This window comes from Artibeus jamaicensis, unplaced genomic scaffold (genome assembly GCF_021234435.1).
Source record: "Artibeus jamaicensis isolate MK-2021 breed Jamaican fruit bat unplaced genomic scaffold, CSHL_Jam_final contig_465, whole genome shotgun sequence".
Taxonomy (NCBI): domain Eukaryota; kingdom Metazoa; phylum Chordata; class Mammalia; order Chiroptera; family Phyllostomidae; genus Artibeus; species Artibeus jamaicensis.
In genome coordinates this window covers 453,688-474,370 of record NW_026521843.1, presented here as the reverse complement: position 1 = coordinate 474,370, position 20,683 = coordinate 453,688, and the positions used below count along the sequence as shown (strand labels likewise).

At 57.8% G+C, this 20,683-nt stretch overlaps 1 protein-coding gene across 1 annotated transcript in view; it reads left to right on the top strand.

The window, feature by feature from the left end:
- MYT1L (myelin transcription factor 1 like) overlaps positions 1 to 20,683 on the top strand; it is a 106,126-nt gene that overhangs the window by 55,691 nt on the left and 29,752 nt on the right. The window contains exons 11-14 of the mRNA XM_053666884.1: positions 3,868 to 4,121; positions 6,225 to 6,461; positions 8,622 to 8,743; positions 9,593 to 9,661. Of these exons, the coding sequence (XP_053522859.1) occupies positions 3,868 to 4,121; positions 6,225 to 6,461; positions 8,622 to 8,743; positions 9,593 to 9,661 (682 nt within the window). The remainder of the gene's footprint in view (positions 1 to 3,867; positions 4,122 to 6,224; positions 6,462 to 8,621; positions 8,744 to 9,592; positions 9,662 to 20,683) is intronic.

Below are 20,683 nucleotides of genomic sequence, written 5' to 3'. Positions count from 1 at the left end.
TCCTGACCTCAAAACCCTTTCCCCTCCTTTGCCCCTCCTTCCTGACTTCTGTCTTGCTCGAGTCCAGGCCTTGGGGTCGGGGGAGGGTCTCATGGAGCTGCTCGGGCAGCTTGCTGGGGCTGCCCTCCCTCCCTAGTCCCTGGGGCTGGTCCTCCTTGCCCTCCCTCATGGCCCCCGCCAGCCTCTCACTGGGAGGTGCCCCCTGCTACCCAGCCAGGTGCTGCCCCCGCCCGCACTCGGCAGCCCTCCTCAGGACTGGTGATGCCCCAGTTTGCTCGTGTAGAACGTGAAGCCCGCTCTGTCCCACGTGCAGCCCCGGGTCTCCTCCCTGGTAATGCCCGGGCCTTGTCTTCCCACTGGCCTGTGAGCTCCTGGAGGGCGAGAGACCCCGTGTTCAGATTCCCACCCGGCGGCACCAGGGCCGGGCAGGCAGCCTGTAGCCAGGCAGGGAGTGCTGACAGAGAGTAGGGCAGGGAGAAAGAAGGGGGGTGGAGAGGGAGAGACAAGGGAGGGAGGAACGCCAGGGACCCTTCTCATATCAGACATGTTAAACCCTGTGAGGAGGTGACTTGCACACAGGTGTCACCTAATGGGGTAGCCTTGCAGGAAAGCCCCTTCCTCCCCTCTGGAGACGCACCCAGGCTCGGAGAGGCAAGCCCAGACACGCGCCCCGTGAGAGAGACAGACATGCCCACGCAGACCGAGGGGCAGGGTGGCGCACGGCGTTGGCGGAGGCTGGAGGCTGCCAGGCCCCGGGGGGGTGGGGGGACTAACCCTCAGGAAGCACATCCGTGCCCTGCGTCCCTTCCTGTCTGGTCTTCGTAACTACGAAAATTCTGCAGTACACCAGAAATACGTTCTTTGCCAATCTGCCAAAAAAATAGGTATCATTTTGACTAGTTTACACCAGACAGCTGTGGTTGTGGTGGCTGTTGTTTTTCATGTGACAGCCTGAGGGGTAAGAGGCCAGCGCCCCCGACTGAAGGCAGATATTGCGTGCTTTAACATTCTCATGGTGCTTCGAGCAGAAATCACTGCCTTACAGGAAAGCATTAATATGGGAGAAAGCGGGCACTTTTAGGAGGGTGAGACATGCAGGTAGTTAGACTCCTACAAGCAGAGCAGGTTAAACAGCAGGTCCTGGTTTGAAGGTGTTTTGCTTTGTTTGGTTCTATTGATCGTATTTCATCCGCACAGATATCGCATGGTTTCTCTTTCTCCAGCAACAGCAGCCACTTCTCTGAGGGGCACTTCTCAGTGTGGCGTGGGCCTCGGGCCTTGCCAGTGGGGTCGCAGGAGGGCCAGGCCTACAGAGGCGCAGGGCTCGCAGCTCTCATGGTGCCCAGTGAGACGCTGGCACTCAGAAGAATATTAACCGGCTCCTGGCTGAGGACAGCTCTGCTGCCAAAAGAAGTGCCCATAAACTCTGTGGTGGTACAGGACTCCCGCGCCACCCCACCCCCGCCCCCCGCTGGGGTTCCCTCAGTGGGAAGGAGTGGCCCGTGGCCCTTGAGCCAGGGACAAAGCCATCCCCATGCCTGCAGCTCTGTGGCGCCCTCTGGTGTCCACACAGTACTGCTGTAGCTCACTGACACTGGGGTTTTGTAAATGTTTCACAGATGAACTAGGGCCCAGAGCCTTCATCACCCAAAAGGTTTGAAGTATGAAGACTCTGATTTGCATTTGGAACAAAACTTTTAGCGAAAGGGCCCATCTGTCCAAACTGCATCTGGAGTGGGGGGGCATGTATCTGTTCCGGGTCCTTCCCTGGGCTCCATGCAATGGGGTCTTTGGGTTTATGCTTCTGTGGGGGCAGACATCCGTCACCAAAGCTGGCTGCACTTTGGTGCTGGACACCTGGTGTCCTGCCTGCTTTAGAAATTGAAATTTACTCATTTCTGAACAAAACTGTTGTTTTTCTTATTGCCATGGACAGCATTTTTTTCCTGAGCCAGTGGCTAGCCCTCACCAGGGAAAAAAACCCTTCTAATTTTATTTCTCCGAGGATGTTTGTATTCCTACCTTTATTACAAGTGAGTGAGTGATGTGAACCTACAAACTTCTGCACATGTGTGAGTGTCTCAGGCTGCATGCTGGTACTGCCTTCCCCTTGAGGTCGTGACAGGCCCCAAGGCAGCCTCCTGAGGGGTGGCTCCATGGGGTCCCTCAGCCCTGCTCCCTCGCCCCGGCCCTCTGTGCTTCGAGCTGAGCACACTGCCCACCCTGTGCCGTGTGCTGTAGAGCTAAGGCTCACTTACAGAGGACAGAGGGCGGAGGCCCCGTGGCATACACACCAAAGCACGGTTACTGGCTCCAGTGGCCAGTTACCACTGGAGCTCATGCAGATGGGTAGTGTGGAAGTAACTTACCTGTGAGTCACTCCTGCTTGGGGCATGAGTGTGGGGTTGACCTGCTGCTCCCTGTGAGCGGGCCTGGGCCTAGAGGTTAGCTGCCTGTGCTTGGTGGGATGTCCAGGGGCCGTGGCACGGTCAGTGGCTTGCCTCCTCACCGAGCAGCCAGCAGGGGTAGTGAAACTCGTCTGCAGCATCAGGAAGGCACAGGCTTCGGTGCAACTCGAGAGTGATCTGCAAGGAAGGCTTAGTTCTTCCTCCATTTGTGTCTGGTCCGGGCACTTTGGAGTGTGGCTTCTTGGTATTGCTCGTGGCGACAGACCTGGTTGGCTGTTGACGTTTACTCTGTCCTTACACGCAGTTCTCCTCGCCTCTTCTCATTGAGGGAAAGTACTGCGCCATCCTCCTTGGGGCGGGGCTTATGTTGCAGACCCACCAGTGACAATCTGGGGACACATGTGAAAACAGGGTCAGGCTGCAGGCTCCCTCCCACTTGCAGCAGGAATGCAGATGGGGTCGGTGCTCTGGGCTCAGGCAGCCACAGCCCGGCGGGAGCCCCGTCCCTGTAGCCCCGTGCCAGCCCCACGGCCCCCTGTGCCCACACACAAATCCAGTCCAGGCCACAAGGGGAGCCGGGAGCTCACCTGGAAAAGAAGTAACGAGAAACATCTGTGCTTTTCGACAGGCGGCTCTCTGGTAAAGGCTCAGGACACCACAGGGAGGTGTTTTCTGGGGTCCACCAGTGCCCTCCCAGCTCACCTGTGCATGACCCTCACTCCCAGGACTCGGGGAGAAGTGTGACCCCTGGGGTGTTGGTGATCCTGGCAGCGCTGACGGGCCATCCTCTTAAATCGTCCATCAGATGGCTCCCTCCGTGCTGGAGGGGCTCCCAGCACTCGGGGGCCCTGCCCACTCCCAAGGGCCCATCTGGCTGCTGGAGAGCCCGCCGCTCACCGGGAAGCTGTGGGTGCCGGTTGTGCGCCTCTTCGTCTCCGACTTCCCGGGTCCACAGGGTGCGAGTGCTCTTGGCCAGCACCTTTCACCCTCGTGTCCCCCTGCTGGAATCCAGGATGACATTTCCTGAGGAAAGAGGTGTTTTGGTCACACCGTCTGGTGTGCACGCCTAGCCTGAACGCCACTTCCCAAAGTGCAGGTCCCCAGAGGCCTCACAGGTGGCCCAGGGCCTGTGCAGCTGTCACCTGCACACAGGACAGTGAGCCCCTCCTGGTGAGAGGGAGCAGCCAGTCTCTCGGGAGCAGAGCAGCCTGTGGGTCCCCATCGCTGCCGATAGCCCCGAGTCCGAGCCCCGAGCACTGCTGCTGTGGGAGGAGGCTGTGCCCATCCGCCCGATGTGCCCGGTGTCCCAGGAGGCAGGCCAGCGGGCTTCTCCCTGTGCGCTCGCCACTGGCCCACACCCTCCATGCGATGTGTGTCTGCGCGCAGGGCCGGCGGGAGGCGTGGGCGGAGGGTGCCAGGCGCGGCGGGGACCCGAGTCACCCCTGCCCTGTCTCCCCAGCGAAGCGGCTCTGCAAAGACGGCAGCCCCAGCAGCAGCGCCGCCAGCAGCTACGCCCCCAGCAGCAGCGGCAGCTTGAGCTGTGGGGGCGGCGGCAGCAGTGCCAGCAGCACCTGCAGCAAAAGCAGCTTCGACTACACGCACGACGTGGAGGCGGCGCACATGGCAGCCACCGCCATCCTCAACCTGTCCACCCGCTGCCGTGAGATGCCGCAGAACCTGCCCGCCAAGCCACAGGGCCTGTGTGCCACCCGGGTACGCCCACCTGGCCGAACCCACCTGGTGGGGTGAGGGAGGCAGGGCCCATGCACCCCCCGAGGCCACACTGGCTGCCTCGGGGCACAGAGTGGCAGCAGTGCAGACCCCGTGGTCTCGCTGAGTGTCCTGTCTAGTTGAAGGACACAGTCCTGCTGAGACATGGCAGCAATCACTGTGCGTCAGTGAGTGTCCCCTTCAAGGCCCAGGCTCACTGCTATAAACAAATGGCATCAGAACCCTAAAGGAGCAGTACACCTTGAACTTTAAACATGAGGAAGGCTGTCAAATAAAAGGCAGGACTGTCCCTTACTGCATTCCCAATAGGTCATCCAGAGCTAGGGAGCAGAGAAAGCACCCATGCAACCTCCGCAGGGACCGGCCAGGCTACACAGGGGCAGCCAGCTTTCGTCAGCTCAGCCCTGCCATCTCTGTGGTGGGGCGTCGTTGCGATTCTCTTGTCCAGGACTCGTGGCCTGTGACGAGGGCAGGAGAACAGGTTACATGGCCGTGCGGCAAGCCGCCTGCCTGGGGCCACTAGGTGGCCGGGAATGCAGGTGGTGTGCTCAGAGGACATGAGAGCGGGCATGTCCCCTCCTCTCCGGAAATCAAAGGGTGTCTGTCCATTACCTGGAGCTGCTCAGCCAGGCTCAGCGGCCTCGCCCTGACAGAGTGGTCATGAATCAGGGTGCTTTGTGCGAAGGGAGAAAGGTCAGTAATTTCACGTTCTGCAAATGCATTCTTCCTATTACTATTTTTATTCCTAGATTTTGGGAAGGATCAGGGGCAGGCAGTTTCCATGGTGACCAGGGCTGCTGCGTGTGAGACTGCCATGGGGGAGGGTCTTTAGCAAGGAAAAAGAAAAGACCATGAACCCTTATAATTTTTTTCACTTTATTAAAATCAAACAAAAACTGAGAGAATTAAATCTAACATTATGAAGGCTAAATTAGTATGAAAGCTTGAAATCGGGAGTGCATTTTGACAAAAGAGTTGAGGTAGCCTAATACTCTATAATTTATCAAGGCAATAGCCCAAAGGATGGGATTTTTATTCCAAGCATCTTCCTGCTGCTGTTGTGTCCGAGGAAAGAGCTGCCAGACATCGGAGTCGGTAGCGGTGCTCCCGCCAGCTCCCAGGCCCGTGTCTGCGGGGGCCCCCAGGACCGTGGGGCATTCTGGCCACTCTTCCCTCTCCTCCATGTGTCCTTCCCTCTCTCCCTCCTCCTGAGAGGTGCACTCTCAAGAATTCTCGATCTGTTTCAAAGCATCTTCAGAAAAAAAGGAACCCACCCTGGACTCCTTTGTTCTTGAAGCCGGTGACTGAATGGCTGATTTGCTGGGCTGGGCACAGGCCAGGCCGTGACCTCAGCAGCGGCGGCCTTGGGCCCTGGGATGCCCTGGCGGCCCCTCTGGCGATGGACAAGTCTCTGCATCGTGGGAGTTCAGATGAGGAGTCGATTCTCACTCCTCCCCCCACCCCCAGTTCTTTTGTTTTCTTCCTCTGCAAGTCTTGAAGTGTCTAGCACCAATGAAACCAAACAAGAATTTTTAAGTATATGTCCATTTTAAGAGTATGTAATTTTAGGAATAAGTGTATATTCTGTACAGACACACACACATTATAATTCTGATCTCGTAATAGGTATTTGAAGTGGAATGGAATTGAAATTAGGCATGCATTTGATTCTCTTCTGGCCAGGCTTACTTCCAGAAGCAGAGATGTACTGGGGGGAAGGAAGATGTAGATAGGTGCTAGATCTGACTGACAAGTGACAGACAAGGACAGATGAGGGAGATAAATGACAGGCAGATGAATACGTGACAGGGTAGATGCGTACGTACACACATACATACATACATACATAGGAGATGGTGGATAGATGGATGTGTGGACACGTGCCTGACCAGCAGAGGTGGCTGCAGGCCCCTGGGGCAGCAGGAGTGAGTAGAGGGCCCGCCTGCCCACTCACCGGGGCTTGAGTGAACGGGATTGGGTGACGTGCTTCTCGAGTGAATTCTGTGCTGGGAGGAGGCAGGCTGCCGTCCGGGAGGAAGCCCCGCGGTCACCCATCTGTCTGTCTGTCTGTCTGTCTGCCCGCAGAACCCTGACATGGAGGTGGATGAGAACGGCACGCTGGACCTAAGCATGAACAAGCAGAGGCCTCGGGAGGGCTGCTGCCCTGTCCTGACCCCACTGGAGCCCATGTCCCCACAGCAGCAGGCCGTGATGAGCAGCCGGTGCTTCCCGCTGAGTGAGGGGGACTGCTGGGACCTGCCTGTGGACTACACCAAGATGAAGCCGCGGAGGGTGGACGAGGACGATTCCAAAGAGATCAGCGTAGGTCCTCTTCCGTGAGCCCACTCTGCACCCTTGCGTTGGCGGTGAGGTGTCCTCATGGGGGAGGCCATCGGCACACACCTTAGAGGACGTGCCTTTTCCCTTTAAGTAGGACCTTTAGTTAATGAGACTGTGGAACACATTTGTGACCCACATGGATTTGGTGGAACGAAGCAGGACTCTCCTACATGGTGCACGTTCTGTCCTCCACGGCTCTCCCTCGGTCTCTCCGAGACGGGGGTCGGCGGCGCAGCACTTCCTTTCTGGGGGAGATGTGCCGCCACTGTTCGGGGCGTTCCTTGCAGGTGGAGCATCAGGTGCCTGGCTGACTGCGTGCTGACTGCAGAGCTCTTTGCAGCTCAGCAGCGTCTGTTCTGCAAGAGACCAGAGCTGCTCGGAGCCTCCGCCGGCCTCGCCCAGGTCACTGGCGTAGCTGCCCGAGTCTGTGTGGGCTACAGAGTCAGCAGGACTCCTATATCCAGAGCACACTTTTAAAGTGGTTAAAACTTTCAAATTCAGGTTATTAAAATATTGGGTTGGCCAAAAAGTCCACATGCTTTTTTCCACAAAAGACATTTTCACCAATATCTTTATTGATTTGGGTATTTCAAGTATGTCAGCTGTCTCCCGCTACTGACTTCCAGTCAGGGGAGGCCAAGGGTGCTTGCTGCTCAACATCTTTCAGTGCAGAAGACAGCCCCACAGCAAAGGGTTATTTGGCCAAAACGTCAACAGTACCAAGAAACTTCACAGCCACTACTGACACGTTCGGTCAGTTAGGGCACCTTCTCCGTATACTGCACAGATCTTTTTTTGCATTTTGGCTGTGTTTTTACCTTTCTTGTAATAATAAAGCATGATACACCAAAATGTTGTGTATTTTTTCCATCTTCAGTATTGGAATGGCTGCACAAAAATTCACCGATTTTGATCATTTTTAAGTGCATGCAAATATGACAGCTATAATAATACAATGTAACAAAATTGTTTCGAAGTTAAAGACAACTAAGCACCACTAGAGCTATCGTATGGAAAAAACATAATGAACTTTTTGGCCAGCCTAATAATTTTAATATCCTATAGGCTAAGCAAAGAAAAACTTGTTTTTTATTGGGCTTCGTTCTCCAGTATTCAGTCCTGAAAACTGTAACAACTCTATTCACTGGAAAATTAAACCTCTTTTTTAATACAGTGGGGAGACCACTGGCACAGCACCCTATAGAAACAGGGGGGTGGGGAAAGGGAAACTCGCACCATTTCTAGGAATTGGTGGAAAGCGCCTTTAGTAAGGCCTTCCCCCGTCTCAAAGCCTATTGTCTACATCCGTCAGATTGAAAATTGTAACAGGAGTGGCAAGCCACATTCCAGAGTGGTTTTCTCTGCTACAGTTGCATCATTAGAACAGCGTAAGGCACCCCAGCTGAATCTCTCTGAGTTCATTTTAATGAAAATTAAGCCCTTGTAAATCGACAGAAGCGTTTGCATCACGCAGACTGGCATAGAAGTAAACACAATGCCTGTGTTCAGGAGACACATTTGCTCAACACTGCCACCTATAGGAGCTTCTAAGTCACTGCACTTGGACCCACTTCCTATAGAAAAGAAAATGCTGCAAAGGAATTCCTTAAAACTGCATCATCTAAGTTGATGTGCTCTTGCTGGGACTTGAGGACCTGGGTGCAGCAGTCTGCAGTGATTGCTACCACTGCATGCAGTCTGGGATCGCAGGTGTGGCACTGACGCTGTGCGGCCAGGTTGGGGTGAAGGGGGCAGGGCGGCCTGCACCCATGGGGGTGGGTGGGGGTGCTGGGTGAGAATGGCTGGTGCAGAGGTCATCCCTGTGGCCAGGTCACTCTGGCGCCTCTCGCGGGTACGGCTGATGGAATCCTGAACAAGGCCCTACCCTGGGGCAAGTGCCCATAATTCTGGAAGTTGAGAGCAGTTCATGAGCCACTAGGCCCAGCACAGAAGAGAGGTACTCTGAACAAATCTTACTCTGTGCTTTCAGGAGGGGCCTCGAGTGGACAGAGATGCGTTGTGATTTTAAGGGTAGAGTCGGGAGCGTTGAGGAACGAGGGCAGCCACCCCAGTGGGGACGCGGCCTTCGGTCTGTGTGTCGATTATCGTCCCTGTGGCACTGAAGCTGTGTTTCACCCACAGCCAGAAGACTTGGACCCCTTCCAGGAAGCTCTGGAAGAAAGAAGGTACCCGGGGGAGGTGACCGTCCCCAGCCCCAAGCCCAAGTACCCCCAGTGCAAGGAGGGCAAGAAGGACCTGATCACGTAAGCGTGGCGCCAGGCGCGCCGTCCCTCCTCCTCACTGTCCCTTCCCTCGGCTTACTTCTGAAAACTGATCTGTACCTGCCTTGCCATCTGAGCATGCGACATCCGCAGCACATAAGTGTCTCGAGCTGCCGGTCAGCAGAGTGGCAGGCCGTGTGGCCTCGAGTGCGCCGCGGCGCGCCGTGCCGCGGGGACGCCACCCTCATCCAGCCACGCATCCTGCAGCTTCTCTCCAGGGCGCTAACCCCCTTGCAGACATTGCAGCTAAACTGGAAACAATGAAACTTTCTAAAAGTTTTTTTTAAACATACTTACTATTTTGGCTGTTTTTGTTTTTGTTTGGTGGCAGATGTCCAACACCAAGGTGTGATGGGAGTGGTCATGTGACTGGTAATTACGCCTCACATAGAAGGTGTGACTTCATTTTTCTCATGGTGGATTCTGTCTCTTCAATTTATTGTTTTCAGCTTACCTCAACAATGCTGTCAGAGTGAAAACGTTCAGCTCTGTGTCGCCCGCAAGTGCTCTGTGTTGACCTTCAAAAGCATGCTAACGGGTGTGTTGTATAATGCGTTTCTCCGAAAATAACCACCTAAATTGGGAAAAGTCTTTACAAGCATTTCGACCAAAGAGCGCAAATATTTTTCTTTTCAAAAATGGTTTATTAACAGACATGATTTCTTAAATTTATATGTAAACATATGCAGAGTTAATTATAAAAAAATTCAATATACAGCACTCGCCCCATCGCTTTTCTGCATCCAACTTTAATTTCCATGCCATGTTGTTTGTCCGGGAGGGCCCGCTGGCCAGAGGGTGACTCACGGACTCTGCCGGCCTGTCTTCCAGTCTGTCGGGCTGCCCCCTGGCTGACAGAAGCATCCGGAGCATGCTGGCCACCAGCTCACAGGAACTCAAGTAAGATTCCACGGGAGTCGTTCTCTCTGAGATCCGTTCCCTTACCAGGAACAGAAAAGATGTGTCACTTGTAAAGAAAGCTGTCCTCACAAGGCCACCTGTGCACAGCAGCGCGGGGTCGGGTGCCGAGGCGTTCTGGCTGCCTGCTGGTAATCCAGTCTGCCTTTCTCCCTCGTTGGTCTCCAGCTCTTCCCCACCGTCCGTACCCTCCCTACCTGGACCTGACCGGAGCGAGTGTGTGCTCTCCTGCACACCTGCACGTGGGAGGGAGGCTTCAGAGTTGCTCAGACTTTTAAGAAAAGATTATAATTTAAAAAGTCGGAAGCTGATGTCTTGAAAGTCCGCAGTCAGTACGAGTATCTAACACTTGACCCTGCCCCTAGCACTGCGACCGAAGGCTGCCAGGGTGAGGGGTGATGCCGCAGGTCCCCGAGGCTGTGGCACGGCCCCCTCTGGTGACTCACGGCTCACCAGCCCCTGAGGCCAGGCGCTCACACGCACACACATCCCTCTGACCGTCGGATCTCTGTCTCCCCTCTGTCTGTAATTTTTCTATATTTAAGTGTAAATCTGGTTGCTGCATTCATCCCATGGACCAAGGTATTTCTCCTCCAATACACACGTGATCAGCCACGTGCAGCTCCCAGACAGGGTCTGGGAGGTGCTGGTTCGAGTCCTGGCAAGTGCACAGCACTTGCCTGTGGCACTCTGGGCCACCTGGGGGTGGGGGTCAGGAGAACGGTTGTTCCCAGTGCAGTGAGAGCCACGGGCCTCCAGTCATTGTTACAGATGTCGTCACGTCACGTTGCTTGGCTTCCATTCTGTTTGAAACTGGCTTTCTTACCAACGCAGGGGGGCTGCTGTGGGCAGACCCTGTCTGTGTGACCACACCCTGGAGCCCAGCCCCGCGCCCGCGCCCATCGCCGCGCACCAGGCTGTCCCAGCGTGTGGGGCTCTGTTTCACACCGTGTCGTTTTTTACAGGATCCCTGTCCAGGGCCCTAGTGCCATAGATCATCTGCTCATGCTCAGTGACCTCCTGACCTAGCCCTCCCGTCACCAGACCACCGGCATCTTCTTCGTGGCCTATAAACACCGGGAGGGCTCCCTCTTAACAGCAGTGCCGCCCGTAGCCTCGTCTGCCCCGTGGGCCCAGAGCTGTTAGGACGCAGAGTGGACAGAGTTAGCGAGAGCAACTTGACCCGTGGGGTCGCAGCACCTTTTCTCGTGGCCTGAAACCGCCCTTCCCTCAGGGTCAGAGCGAGGCTCACTGTGTTTGCACCTCGGCCCGCGTTTCACAACGTGGGCGCTTCCCTGTGACTTTCTTAACAAAGAGTCCTTTGCAAGGTCTGGCCTGTCTCCATTTCCATCAGGCCCGCTGTCACCAGGAAACCGCCTTCGTGGCACTTGTGTCTAGTGTCCTCTCTCAGTGGCCGGGGTCTCAGCACCCCAGAGCCCAGCGCGGTTTCCTGCAGGGCCTGCTCGCATCCCTTGACTTCGGGCTCAGAAGCGTCTGAGGCTCTGGAAGCGCTGCCCCGTTCGGGAAGACGGTGTGGCGGTCCGCTCTGTCAGCGTCTTCCGGGGGCGGTCTGCTGACCCCTCTGCCTGCCCCTCCCCAGAGGGGCCTCATCTTCCAGAGGGCAGCGCCTTTGCCTCCTTTTGGCTCATCTGAAAGCCTCACTCCTGTCTCAACTTGTCTTTGTGACGTAAATCCCGTTTGGATGGACCCTTTCTTGGAAATCTAGACCTGACCAGTTTTCTGAAATGGTTTCTGTTTATTACTGGATCTTCAAAGTAGGGATTTCGATTCAATGTATGCAATAAAAAGTCATATTTAAATGAGCAGTTTTCACTTGATGTCTTTTCGAACTGGGGAAACCATAGATTATATCTTCCTTTGACCTTTGCACTGATGAGTCCCCTCCATCTGTTACTCCTCTGTCTGAGTCACAGGTGTGGACTCATCCCTTGAAGACTGCGCCACTTTCTCTGGACTGCGTCATGTGGGCCCTCGCAACAGCTTCCTCTTTACCCATAGCTGTGAGGCTCCGGTCAGTCCGCACTGCGGCAGCCTCTGCCCTCAGGAGTGACAGGTGCCGTGGCCGCGGGGGCAGTGGTTCCTGCTCCTTCCTAACGACACGTTCGAAAGTGCCCCCCAGCCCCTCAAAATCCTCTCCATCATGCACCTGCCAGGCGGTGGAAGTTTCTGGAAATGTTCCTCTTGTCTCTTCTAACTCTGGCTTTAAGGCAGTTGGCCACTAACAAGACCTTCTTGACCGCAGACTAACAGCAGACTTTGCCAGACAGACTTTGGGTCTTGGACCCTCAAACCTCTCAAACATCCTGAGATGACGCTTTGCTTGGTTCCTACCCAGAGCAACACAGTTGGGGTATTCTTTAAAAGAAGCCAGTCATGTCATGTCTAGTTATGTGCAACACGTAAACTGAGCACGTGTTAAAATTCACCGTGTACAGAGATACCACTCAAGCCCGGAACTGCCGTGCTGGCTGGCTCTCTGCACTCTCCGGTGCGGAGAACACAGTTCGGGGCTCGGAAGTCAGGGGGAGCAACACTTGCAGGAGGCGGGGGTGGGGGGCGCGTCGCACGGGCCGGGCGGCCCCTCGACTCGCTCCACGTCCTGCCTGTGCACACCTCACACCTGCCTGTGGGCTGCGCGGCTCCGCCTGCGCGCTTCCCTGAGGCCCCGGGGCAGAAAGGAGAAGAGGGTTGTTCCAGGGGAAGTGAGTGTCCTTCTCTGGTGGAAACACTGCTGAACATGAGCTCTGATGCTGAAGGGAAGTTTCTTCTCCTAAAGCCTCACCCGCTCAGGTCGCCTGAGAGCAGTGACGTGACTGTGGGCCTGTGTGCAGGAGGCCCTGACCTCCCGCCAGCAGTTCCCGCCCCGCCTCCAATGCACAACCGTGCGCAGGGGTGTGCGGGGCGGGGGGCCTCGGCCACCACGGTGACCAGTTCCAGCCAAGCCGAGGCCAATTCCAATCAGAGGCAAGGACCCCTCGAGAGCCTGCAGGTCGGCTTCTGTTGACACTTGGCCTGGCCGTGCCGAGGTGCCCCCTTGTCACCCCCGGCAGAGTGTGAGGCGCCCTGAGTGCCGTCACAGAGACGCCCCTCGCAGGGAGGAATTTCACACTGCCGTCCGGCCTCCGCTTCCCTTCGCGATGTCTGCACTCCGATCTAGTTAGTGCGGGGCAGGGGCTGGGCTCCTGCCTGGGGCTCTGCGCCCTCTGACGGTGCTCTCTGTGCGTGTTCTGTTCTTTCTGGGCTCCCGCCAAGGCGCTTTCGGCTCTGACGCAGAGGAGTCCTGTCCGCATGTGCCAAAGCCCTTTTACGGACCTGGTTGTGTCTCCTTTAAAACAAACTGGAAGAGTTAGAGTTTAGAACCTAGGCCAAGGTACTGCTTTTCTCCAAAGGCTACTTATTCCTGGAACTTGCTAGGGCCTGTTCTCTGCCGCAAGTGCCGTCTGGCCGCAGGAAGGTCACATGCGAGGATCTAATGGAGCCTCACTCATGCAACAGCTTGTGTTGTTTCGGGGGCTAGGGGTTCACACACAGCCACTGTGTGCCTGGGTCTGGGCAACAGTCCTCACTTCTGTCACCTTCTGCTTCAAGGTGGACAACAGTAAATCCACAGACCGCTGTGAACGGCAGTCACCCCCTAGCTCGGTCTCCTTAACGGGCAGGCGTCCCCGCTTCGAGGCGCCAGCCTCTGCGTGCAGTGGCTCCCGACAACAGGTTTCTGTCGCTCTGGCCTGGCGGGGTGGCACCAGGGGCACAGCACGCTCGCTCTTCCTTCTCAGACAGCACCCTACGACCCCTGTCTTAGTTAGAGCTTTGGTTCAGCCACTGCTACAGCTCCTGGGGGCAGCTGGGTCCATGCGGGACTGTCTGCTGCATACATCCGGGGTACAGTGGGCACCCTTATGCCCATGCACGGGGCTGACTGGGCCTCAGGAAGCTGAGTGTCAGCGAGCGCAGGAGCCTTCCTCCCCGACCCCCACAGCACCAGCGGCCGTGGGCCGGGCCTGCTGGTAGGTGCAGCCCCGAGGGCAGCTGGGAAGGCTGGACCCTTCCTCGGACTTGGGGGCAGAGGCTCCGTCAAGACCCTCCAACAGCAGGCGGCAGCAACAGCTGTGCCACCTCACAGGCTGCACAAAACCCGTCCAGTGGGCATTCCCAGCCCCCCACTCACCTCCCACATAGGCCGACGGAGACAGAGAGTGGCACGCCGCCTCCGGGTGCGGTTCACACCCCGCAGACGCCCTCGGAAGGCCTCTGGCCAGACTCGAAATGAGGTTTCAGTGCCTTTTCTTTCGTTGGTTAAGCCCCCCCACACGCACACAGGTTTTGGTGCAGGTTGCGGTAAAATTCAGAGTAAAAAAAAAAGCTCAGGTCACCCAAGGCAGGCAGGGCAGGGTGCATGTTAATATTCAGGACGCAGTTTTTAGTGAGTGGGGTCTGTGCAGAATAAGGGGCAGAGCGAGGCTTCTGCGTCTCGGCTTCCTTGTCCGAGAGAGACATGGGTGCCCTGGGGTGTTGACCACCTCAGTGCACAGAGGTTCCGTGGCCTTTTCTACTGCGGGTTTCACGGAAGCATCAGCAGGACTTGAGGGAGGAAGATGTGTGAGCTGATGGAACGGTTTCTGTGACCTTGATCTACCAGCCGCGTTGGGGACCCGAGACAAGGACTCCAATTCTCCGCCAAGCCCCTGGGTCCCTAGTCTGGGGGACTTCACCTCAAGCCCTTCTGTTAAGAAAGAAAGGCAGCAGGGGACACAGGTCGAGGCTCTCCTGTGAGACGGGCGGTCTGGGAAACCCTGTCCTCGCCCCTTTCTCAGGGCGCCTGCCAAGCCAGCCTCTGCTGTTGCCCTGCTGACACGACTCGGCAGCGCCCAGAGTGAGGCTGCTCCTGCCCACAAGGGGCCAACCAGACAGACAGAATCCGTCACATTCGGAGCGTCCCAGGGTGGATGGGGGCAGAGAGGAGACACCGGTGCTGGGGGTCAGGGTCAGGGACCGTGTCTAGGCCTCAGGCAGGTGCGGCTCCCTGTGGAAGGGCGGCTGCAGCTGGCCTGGCCGTGGAGGGGTGGGGCGGGTCCATGGCAGGAGGCGGTGGGGGCGGGGCACAGCGAGAGGCTGCCGGCCCACACGGCGAGGGTCCCCAGGGGAGCAGCGGGGCTGGATCAGATATGCCCTGGTGCTCGTCTGTGTCCTGGAAGGACCACACCTGGACACTTGACTGGAGCGGAGTAGAGGGGCTAGAGGAGGGCTCCGCGCAGGGGGTGGGGCTGGAAGGAATCTGGGCCCTGGCCAGAGCAAAGCTGGACAGGAGTGGACACTCCAGGCCCCCCTACACCAGGTGGACAGCGTGGCCACTGCAGACAGGCAGCCAACCTGCTCAGCTCGGGGCCCTGGGGGAGGGGCCCGCATCCGAGAACCCAGGCCATCACCGCCTGACAGGCTCTTGGGCTCACGGGTGCGGGCCTGGCACAGCCCTGTGTGAAACAGAAGAGCTGGCGGGACAGGCAGGGCTCCGAGAGCCTGCCCTTCACCCTGCTCCTGGAAGAGCAGTGTTCACTCACTCGTGGTGTCTCCAAACAGAATGAACTGCCAGGAGTGTAGGTCTGCAGTTGGCTGAGATGCAAAGTAATGGAAGTTGCCTCTAAAAGCTTCTGGACCTTTGTCATTAGTAACTGGCCAAGGCATTTTGTCTCAGCCAATCCCACTCTGGGAAAATAGCAAACTTCTTCTTGAAGAGACCTCTCACCTTCCGCCTGCCGTAGCTGCGGCCTGCCTGGCTCTAGCAGTTCATGCTGGCCCTTCAAAGATTCGTTCACAGTGGCTGTGGCAGGCTCGAACTTGGGCACGGGTGCCCAAGCCCTTTCCTCTGGGATGCAAGGGGGAGTCTAACTCAATCCTTGTTGCCTGGGAGACTCTCATGTTTTCTACTGTAATGAATTTGGGAACATTCCAAATCCAGAATAAGGCCACAAGGAAAATGTTTCCTGTGTAACGTTTCTTAGCTCCCATTTCCCATCAGAAAGTACTGAGCGATACTGCTTTTTTCTAAACAAATGGAAGTGATTTCTCATCTAGTCAAAGATAAAGTGTATTCTTTGCATGAATTTATGTTTTAACTTCTGAATTAGTTCCTTTATAAAACACGTAGCACGTAGGATGCATGTGAACAAAAGGAAAAGATTGTTTTTCTTTATGATTTTAAGTACCACAGTCTTACAGTCCTTTCACATATATACATGTTTGTTTATGTGTGATGTACACACATGTATGCATGTGGTTTGTTGCCGTCAGTGCTGTCAGGTCTGGACCGGAAGGCAGACCCAGGTCCTTTCATAGAACAAGTCAGATCGTCTCGCAGTCTCGGTGTCCAGTTAAACGGGGCCTTTCCTAATTCGTGGGAGTCAGTCCCACTGTCACTGAGGCAGAGCCGTCTCCGCTTCAGGGCACTCTGGGCAGGGGAGAGGCCAGCCGCTGGGCGGGGACGTCTGGCCAGCAGTGTGAGTACAAGGCCTTCACTTGCAAACTTGAGGTTTCATTCCAGTAAACATTGCACTAATTTACAGCTCCCTAGAGCAAAATGAATGAAGTTGGAAGTAAAGTAGATGTTTCCTTTGGGAAGTCACTGACAAGGGTTTTGGAGGGCATTTTTTCCTAGCTATTTCAGGAGCCAGAACCATTCCTTTTGCACTTCCTCCTTGGCTGGAAAACTGTCGGGTGAAGGGCTGCTTGTGGCCCAGGGAGCAAAGAGGCCGGTGGGGGCGGCTCACCCTTCTGTCCCCCCACCCTGTCTGCCCACATTCATTCCAGACCTGGCCAGGCTAGAAGGGCTGGACTTCCTGGGGCAGGCGGTTCAGGGGGGAGTCGCCTCCCACCTGTTCTGCTCTTCGGTTGCATGTGTACAAAAGACCTTTTCCTGGCACCAGTGGGTTCAGTTTTGTTGTCTGCACTTTCCGTCTCCAAGCCCCACAGGGGCCTCATGTTCTCTTTGTCCATGACCCTGAGACAGAGAGGAAGTCGCGGTGGTGTAAGGAGACGGAGGCCCCTCTCCGACCTGCCTTCCTGGCACAGCGCCCTTGGTAGACGGGGCAAGGAGGTGCGGCCCACCCTCACGGCACCACTGTTTTCAGGGTCCCGCGTGAGACGGGAAGCGTCACCGCTTTGGACCATGGGAGCAGCGCGTTGTGAGTGAGCAGAAGAGCTTGGGTTACGGGGTGAAGTATCAACTTCACCACTCGTGCAGAAGTTCAGCTTTGCGTACAAGGCGTTCCCCGAGGCGGGTCCTAAGGCCGCCTGCCTTAGTGACTGAGTGCGCCTGTTAGCACGCTCGTCGGTACTTGGGGCTCTGGTGCCGTTGGCAGCCTGCTCCCCGTCAGCATCTGAAACGCAGGAGTCCGGCGCAAATAACGCCCCTTTCCTATTATTTGAAAATACTTTGTTACAAAATCATAAGCGCTTGATTCTGTGACATAACAATATCACAGGCAAGCACACCATGTGACATTTTGGGTGGAATGTTCAAATTGCTGTCCGTCTCCTGCGAGACAGTCACGTTCCCTACCAGCCGCGCTCACCCGCATCACCCCTGCCGGACCCTGTGGTTCCCTCCCGAGCTTGCGCGTGCGCTCACTGGCCCACCTGCAGAGAGCTCGCCGGCGACGGGCGAGCAGCAGCACTTCCCGTGGTCCAACAGGTCACCTGCGCTGCCTAGTCTTCGCTCTCAAGGCCACAGAGGGCAGCCCGCGCTTACCTTTCACACTCAGGGACCTGTGGCCAGGTGCTGACACTGCCGCTGCCCGAGACCCCGCTCAGCTGTGTGAACAGCCATGTCTTACCTCCTGGCCTCCTGGCCTGGGTTTTGTTTTATGGAGGTCACAGACCGATTGCACGTTGGCGTGCACTCCCCATGTGTGACGACGAAAATCCTGGGGCTGCACAACCCTGCCCCGTGGCTCCTCTCTAGGAACCTGACCCTAAGGTGGGGCGTCAAACTTACTTTCACCGGGGGCCACGTCAGCCTCTCGGTTGCCTTCAAAGGGCCGGATGTGACTTCAAGACTGTATAAATGTGACTCCTTAACAGTTAAGCCAGAGCGTGGCGCTGCGCTGGGCAGAAACGAGGCACTGGGCCGGATAAAACCGGGCAGAGGGCCGGGTCCAGGAAGCCTGCACCTTGCGTAGCATAGTTACGTAAACTCTGTCATAGCTGCTTGGTGATTCTGTGGCCTCGGGTGTCGGGGCCTTGCCTGGGAGCCAGGGGGCCTGGGTGGCGCAGAGCTGCGCCCCGGAAAGTGGGGGTGTGTCCCCGCGCGTGTCATTTACCTCCTGGAACAGCAGCCGGGGGCTCCTCTTCCAGCGTCACACTTCCAGCGGGCGCGGTCTCCCGTGGTTTGCTGTCATTGCCACGCAGACTCCGGCTGCCGGGAGCCACAGCCCAAGGCTCCACGCCTGTGAGCCAACCAAGGGTCTGCTCCGCCGACTTCCAGTAGCATCGGCAGACGTGGGGGCATGAGCCCTGCACCCTGACAGACCCCGTGAGGCCTGGGTGCGGACGGGGAAGGCTCCACAACGTGGAGCGCAGCAGCAGGAGCCCCACCCCACGGGGGCTGGCAGGACCCAGCAGGACCCGGAGTTCTGCCCCAGAGGAGGGTTCTCTCCCTAATGCCAGCCCCTCCGACACAGGCCCACAGGCCACCACAGGGGGAGGAGGGGCCAGAGGGTCAGTCGGCGGGACAGGGAGGACAGTGGCCAGGTTCTGCGTGCTCGTCTGCAGAACCAACAGGGTTGGCCAAGGGAACACAACCTGGGGTGGGGGTGAGAGACCAGACAGGATAGCACCCCGAGGTGCCCTGCACCTGCCCTGGCCTGGCCCGGGGCAGCTGCAGGAGGAGGGTGTGCGGAGAGAAGGTGCATCCCAGTGCCTGTCGAGTCCCTTACGGCAACATCGGGCCATGTGCACCCCCAGGGGCTCAGGAGGGGCTGTGTGAGCACCTGTGGTGTGTGGGGGCTCAGGGCCAGAGCACATTACGGGGCCCGGTGAGCACATCGCCAGGCCGGAGGGTGGGCCACGAAACCCAGCATGGCCCCTTCTCATCCCAGAACTGGGGCCACTGCCCTGCCTCCAGGTCTCCCACTTCTAACGCTCGGTGGGGGCGAAGGGGACGTGACCGCTCGGGAAGGTCACTGCAGAACTTCGCGGTCCCGGCACCAGTGCTGCCCCGATGTCACGCGGACCCCAGCGCGCAACCTGCCTCCTGTGGAGGGCTACGAGACCCTGGTCGGGGTGGGGGTAGAAGGGTGTCAGTGTGCGGACGGGGGAGGGGCTCACGCAGGAGGCTGTTTCAGACCCCGGACCGCACGCCCGGCCGGTGAGGACAGCACTGCAGGACTTGGGGATTGTTCAGATGCGGTGCAAACGAGGGGTTTTCCTCTAGCGTGTTCTCAGAGACACAGGACACCAAATGGGGCGGGTGCGGTGCACAGAGACAGCGCCGGACAGGGCAGCTCCTGGGGTGTGGGCTGGGCTCGGGCACAGGCAGGTGGGAAGCGTGGCCGAGAGCCATTGCCAGCAGTGAGCAGCCTGGTGACAGGGCTGCGTGCTTCTGCGCTCTGAGCGCCGGCCAGGTGCTGTGGTGGGACGTCACCTCTCTGGTGACAGGAAGCAGTGTCGCCCCCGTAGGTGTGCAGACCACTTCCCCTCGAAGCGTAGAGATGGCCCCGAAACCCCAGAACACACACTAGCTCCTCAAATAGCGGCACACGTCACGTGCTGCTCTCTCAGCTCCTGCCACACGGGCCCGTGCCCTGCGGCCACCTTCCTCACCCCCCCTGACCTGGGTCCAGCCTTTCTCCTGGCCCCCCGGGGCGAGATCAGCTTTCACTGGCTGCTCAGGCCCTGCACCGACATGTGTCTCACACACAGTCCCCGGCCCACCAGCTCCTTTCCTCAGTGCCCACGTTCCCTGTCATGCTGTGGTCGTTTGGTCGCCTGTGCCAAGTGCTAAAATGCAGCCCTGAGGGTGGGACTGAGGGCTTCAGCACCCACGGGAGCATTCGCCCGACGCTGGGAATGCGAGCCGAGGGGCAGATGAGCTCCTGAGGGGCCGGCCGTGCGGGAGCCCGTGAGCCACGCCGTCTGCTCCCGAGTGAGTGGTGGGGTGAGCAGCACCACAGCCCAGTGAGAAAGCCCACCGAGTCATCCCTGCACCCGGAGTCCACAGCTGCCGCCCAGGTGCCTGTGCCGGGAGGAGCTGGGGCCTGGCCGTGGCCCAGCACCCGAACCCGCCTGTGCACAGCCATCAGAAGCCAAGAGCGGCTCCATACCACTGTCAGCCGGTCGGTCCTCCCAGTCGGGGTCGTGTGCCCTCTCACAGCTCAGGTGACCCTCTGTGCTGCTGCTTCCCCCTCTTAGACGTCGTCCGGAAACAGAGGAGGCTCACCGCGTTCAAAACCGGCTGCTGTGTGAGGGACCAGGAGCCTGTCTGCTCGCTCCGTGTGGGGGCCACTCGGGGCAGGTCAGCTCCTGTCTGGCAGGAGGCTCGCCCTCCCTCCCCCAGCCCCGCCCCTTCCTGTCGGCTGCTGCTGCCGCCCTGCGAGCCCTGCGCACAGGCAAGCTGCCCTCGGAGCACCTGGGCGCCTTCCCATCGGAGGAGGGTGTTCAGGCTGTGCAGCCCTGAGCCCAGGCCCTTCTCCAGCGTCTGTGGACTCCCGAGGAGTCCGGATCCATTTGTCGGACGGTCTGTTTTAAATTCAGTGTGGGTGTTTGCAGCTTGGTCCTTGGACTTGACACAGTTCACACATGCGGGCACAGGGCACCCTCGGGACCCTCTGCTGTTTGGCACCCAGGGTGGCCCCTGGCTCACAGTGGGCAGAGCCCACCTCCACGACTCTGGCCGGACCGCCACTCGCAGCCATTCTGACCCAGCGGCCCTCTGGAGGGGCGCTCTGATGGGCTCGTTGGCACCTCGCTCTCCGAGTAACCCTGTCACAC